We start from the raw sequence: 5583 nt of genomic DNA on the forward strand, positions 1-5583 counted from the left end.
TTATATGGCAAGTTGACTCAAGTTCAACTGCTCCCAGGGCACTGTGGTATATCAATGCGTTCCGATGACTGATTTCTGGGAACGGTACCGACCTTCTGTCCAGCAGAAGCCATGAGACTCAACGGCTGAACCAGCTGCTTAAACACATGGATGCAATTAAAGCAGAGCCGTATGGTCGTCAAACCAAACCAACAGTCTATTATTGTTAGTTTAAAGGGAGGTTTTATATGGCTGCCTTTAGATGACATAAGTTTATTCCTCTCTGTTATATTTTGTATAATACAGATTTCAATGTCATACATTGAAAATAAATTCTTCCTGATATGCTCATCAAATGTTATAGGATTTAGGGAAATACATTAAATGTATTATACACAAGTTCATTCAATCACAGTGAATGATTTGTGGAGTAAGCTTTTTTTTATCCTGCTGTACTAGGAAATGTGTTTCCACATTGATTGTACATGTTTTTTAAAAGTAGTATAGCGATCATTGCAGTTATATACGTTTTATTAGATCTAAATAATAAAAGCAATGGGGGGAAAATCATAATCATGATCCACAATTAGTTAATGATATTTTCCCCCAACAGATCCTTTCCCTGAATGTAAAGACCCCATGTTCTGAGAAAACGGAAGACATAGCTCCGCATATTATATTACATTTCATACATGTGTTATGATCAGTTTTCAGATAGGAACATGTCTACCCCTGATGAGTCACTGATGATGATGATGAGTGCTAGGTAGCTGGAATGGCTGTGGATGGACTGTAAAAGATGAAATCATTAGGTTTACAGTGAGCGCATTCTGTAGTGAAGGTATGTTGTTCTCTGCAGGGTACCTCGCTGACTTTCATTAGAAAAACAAGACACACATACACACGCATTCCCTTTATTTGTGATTGATTTATTTGTAATTTTTGACTGTACTAGTTGCATTCTGGTTAATTCACATTTAAAAAGCAGACGTCATCCAGTTTCACTGAAATTGATCATTTTTACAATAACCTTTAGGTCCATAGATTGGAAAATCCAATCAAACCGTTGTTTTTCTCAACTTTATTTTGTTTGTCTTTTTATTTTGTAATTACAAAAAAGAAAATATGTAACAATAATAATAAAAAGGAGGAAAACGCAGAAATATTACGACTAGCAAACAATCACAACACAGCACAAGTACCTAGTTACTGCAAGGTACAAAAACGAAAAAGAAGAAAACGTATGCAAAGAAAAAAGGAGAAAAGATTTGGCACCTCTGAAGTTTGATACAAGAAGCAACAGAGGCCAAGGGAAGCATTTCTAGAGACTAAAATCAGACAGAGGCGTTTATTTTTCTCTCCCGTTTTTTTCTTTTGTTAAAAAAAACCTCACAACCGGGAAGCAGGGACGATAAAAAATACTGCACGTACAATACCTTTTCTCTCCTTCATATCCTTTTTTCTCTCCTTTTCTTTTTTAATAGCATATCCCATTAATATTCATTCCCCACTGCTCGTAATAGCTGCGCCTGGTGGCGGAATCCTTAGAGTTTTACATGTGAGTAGCAAATGACACTTTGATTGGCTGTGATGTTGAAATGGTCCTCCCCCACCGGGCCTGGGTCGGGGTTCTGGGCTGAGCCGGGAGTCCTGCCGGGCCCAGTCTCACTGCGCGTGCTGACTCAGTGTGTGGTTCTGGAAGGGAAGAGAGGAGAGGAGAGAACACATGAGGAGAGAAATAATAAGCTACGTGCCCACACCTCCGAGCCCCCACAGCCACCTACCCCCTCACGCTATCCCTATCTTTATACGCAACTGTCATGTCTGTCTGTCCATCGGATTGCCCCAGCCTCCTGTAACATGAACTACCTGCTCCACACACACACACACACACACACACACACACACACACACACACACACACACACACACACACACACACACACACACACACACACACACACACACACACACACACACACACACACACACACACACACACACACCATTTCTATTCATCTTACATAGAGCTGCAGATAAACAAAACAGTCATATTATATTAATCCATGGCAACATGAAACAATTATTTGTTTATTCAGATTTATGAGGCATGCATCCCTTCTGATATTCTTATAAATATTTGAAAACACCATCTCAATACCTTATGAGACCCACATTCCAACGGCTCTCGAGCGCAACACATAAATTCATAACAAAAACGCACAAAACACCTTTATCAAAACTAAATTCACAACACCCCCAGAAACAACTGCAGGAGCTTAGATTCTATGCACACCTCAACCAGAGGATATAACTTCACAAACCAAACCAGATATGATGTGAAGAGTTACATTTTCAATCACAGCAGATATGGGGCTCCCAGAGGCATGTGTGTTAGGGAGATTTCTGGTAGGCTGGCTGGTTCCTCTGCGCTCTCCCCTGGACCATAAACCCAATTCCCAGGGAAAGCTCAGCAATCATCCCCCTCTTCTTGCTAAAAGCTGCTTTCCAAGATTAATCTCTCACAGAAAGATAGGCCCATGTTTTTGTGCACCACTATGAAAAAAGAAAAGGGTGGAAAATCTGTAGGATTAAACATGGTTTTCCGTTGATAAATGCTTATTCTTATTCTTTGGGCCTTATCTTGGTGCACATATTTTGCACACGACTGTTGGCAGAGACTGCAGTTCAGCAGAGGAGGCCAAGCGCCCAGTCCAGGTCTTAAAGCCTTCAACTGTCTGATTGCAGCCGTTCAGAGCCAGTCTTTCTTTTTCTCTTTTAGTCTCTCTTGCTCTATCCCTCCCTCTTTTCCTGTGCCCCTCCCCCACGTATGTGAGCAAGAACACGCACAAGGGAGGCTCTCCAGTGAGGAGCCGTATCTCACTGGGAGCCACTGACCCCATTATGAGAGCAAACCACTTCTCTCTCTGAGCCACACCGCCTGCAGTTCTGCCCCCCTCCAGCAGAGGTCAGGATTGGCTCTTCCTCTGCCTGCTTCTCCTGTTAGTCAGACCACAACAGACTGGAGAGCTCCAGCCAGAGGGGAGGAGGAACATTTTAGACAAAACAGAATACTAGATCTGGATGTCATCATCATCACGTAAATGCACATGTCAGTTGTATCTGTGCTTGCTTTTTGTGATGCGGTCTTGTCTTATCTTAGTAAGGGAATGTGTTTATGTGTGTGTGTGAGTGTGAGGGAGAGGGAGAGGGAGAGGGAGAGGGAGAGGGAGAGGGAGAGGGAGAGAGAGAGAGAGAGAGTGAGTGTGAGTGCATGTTTCCCCCAAGGTTTCTAGGGTTTTGCTGGTATGTATTGATTTGCAGAAAGATGGGATTGAGAGGCAGCGGCTACTCCCTTGGGTCCCGGGTTACACAAGCACCGCAGTGGCCTGATGGAAACAGCACAGCTAGGGAGAGCAGAGGAGAAAGAAGCCACACAAACACCCTCACCTACACTGCTGCACATTCCATAGGATGGACACACCGTTTCACAGACACACACAAACATGCACTCACACACAACAAGTAGCACTTGTTTAATTTGTCAATCAGTGTTAACGTACACACTGTGATGCTGGTCTTAGTTAGCGCTCTTCATTTGAAAGCGGCGTCCGGGGCAGGAGTATTGATCACGCCGCAGGCAATCGATGGGGCGAATGGCGTGCGTCTCTGAATCTGATAATGACTCTCAGTGTGACATCAGTCCTTTGCAGCTGTAATTGATATATTCTCTAGGATGAGGAGATCAAGGGCTCTGCTCTTTAAACAAGTGGAGATGGAGACCAAAAATACACCCCATCATCTCACAGAGGATCACCCCAATACAGTACCTGGCAATCTATCACTTAAACCCCTACAACCTTAAGAACCAATCAAGACAGTAATTGATCCTGAAACAACCCCCTCCTCCCTGTCTTGGACTGCATCATATCTCTAGCCAACTCCACATTACAAACATCTGACCACAGCCAAGACAAAGACATTAGTGTACAAGATAACCTAGCCACTGTACTAACAAAGGCAAGACATCACCGACAGTGTTATCTCTTTGTATTGTACCATCACACTAAATGGAGAGAGCCTGCTCTCATGTCACCGTGTAGCAGGGGGACACTGTGTGATGGATGGAACAGCGCCCCTCTGCAGGGGGAGTCTATGCAGTGGACAGAACAGCCCCTCACTGCTCAGTCAATATCAACGCTGTCATTGTTTTCCTAAACTGGTTATAAAAGAGAGGCTAAATCCTGCCGAGCTGTGGGCTCATGGGAAATATGGCCCAGTCGCATTACTAATGCAGAGACTGCTGCACACACACGGGAAGGGAGGGGAGGCAGGAGATAAAGATAAAGGAAAATCAAATCTATGTTTCCAACACGGTGCTTTTTCTAACCATGTTAACAACGCGTGAGAACCTGGACAGGGCTGCCATCATGTCACTTTCAATAAGGCGCCTGATGCGCCGCCGCAGGGCCCCCTGGCCCCTCCCGGCTCCTGGTTTTGTGGCGCCCCCTGGGGAGCAGGGAGGAATGGGGAGACTCAAACATGTCAGTTCACTAGGTGTCCTTTAGCAAACACAGGAATCCACTGTTCTGTACACTAGGGGTTGGAACCGGTTCAGGGAACAGAACCGAAAACCGGAAAATAACATTTTTCAAGTAACAGAATCAGAACTGGGAATGAAAGTAAAGTATTTTTTTCAGTCTCACAAAAAATGCAACAAGGTGCCTATGCAAAGCCCTCACTCCGCCAGCTGAAAATCTTCGGCAGTGTGTGTGCAGGCAACCTGCCCTTTCCCCTCCGAAGCATAAGCTACTGTAGCCTGCTGACTTTACATAAAGCTACTGGAGCCTGCTGACTTTACATAAAGCTACTGGAGCCTGCTGACGTTACATAAAGCTACTGGAGCCTGCTGACGTTACTTACATAAAGCTACTGGAGCCTGCTGACGTTACATAAAGCTACTGGAGCCTGCTGACGTTACATACAGCTACTGGAGCCTGCTGACGTTAAATAAAGCTACTGGAGCCTGCTGACGTTACATAAAGCTACTGGAGCCTGCTGACTTTACATAAAGCTACTAGAGCCTGCTGACGTTACATAAAGCTACTGGAGCCTGCTGACGTTACATAAAGCTACTGGAGCCTGCTGACGTTACATACAGCTACTGGAGCCTGCTGACGTTAAATAAAGCTACTGGAGCCTGCTGACGTTACATACAGCTACTGGAGCCTGCTGACGTTACATAAAGCTACTGGAGCCTGCTGACTTTACATAAAGCTACTGGAGCCTGCTGACGTTACATAAAGCTACTGGAGCCTGCTGACGTTACATACAGCTACTGGAGCCTGCTGACGTTACATAAAGCTACTGGAGCCTGCTGAAGAAGCTACTGGAGCCTGCTGAGCATACAGCTACTGGAGCCTGCTGACGTTTACAGCTACTGGAGCCTGCTGAGCATACAGCTACTGGAGCCTGCTGACGTTACATAAAGCTACTGGAGCCTGCTGACGTTACATACAGCTACTGGAGCCTGCTGACGTTACATAAAGCTACTGGAGCCTGCTGACGTTACATACAGCTACTGGAGCCTGCTGACGTTACATA

At 44.9% G+C, this 5583-nt stretch overlaps 1 protein-coding gene across 1 annotated transcript in view; it reads right to left on the reverse strand.

Annotated features, from left to right (window-relative positions):
* Window positions 1–897: 897 nt before the first annotated feature.
* Window positions 898–5583, reverse strand: part of znf423 (zinc finger protein 423) — a 161032-nt gene continuing 156346 nt past the window's right edge. Inside the window, 1 exon segment of the mRNA XM_046352421.1 lies at window positions 898–1674. Coding sequence (XP_046208377.1) covers window positions 1645–1674 — 30 coding nt within the window. The 3' untranslated portion in view covers window positions 898–1644.

The sequence above is a fragment of the Oncorhynchus gorbuscha genome, linkage group LG01, assembly GCF_021184085.1.
Source record: "Oncorhynchus gorbuscha isolate QuinsamMale2020 ecotype Even-year linkage group LG01, OgorEven_v1.0, whole genome shotgun sequence".
NCBI classification, from domain to species: Eukaryota; Metazoa; Chordata; class Actinopteri; order Salmoniformes; family Salmonidae; genus Oncorhynchus; species Oncorhynchus gorbuscha.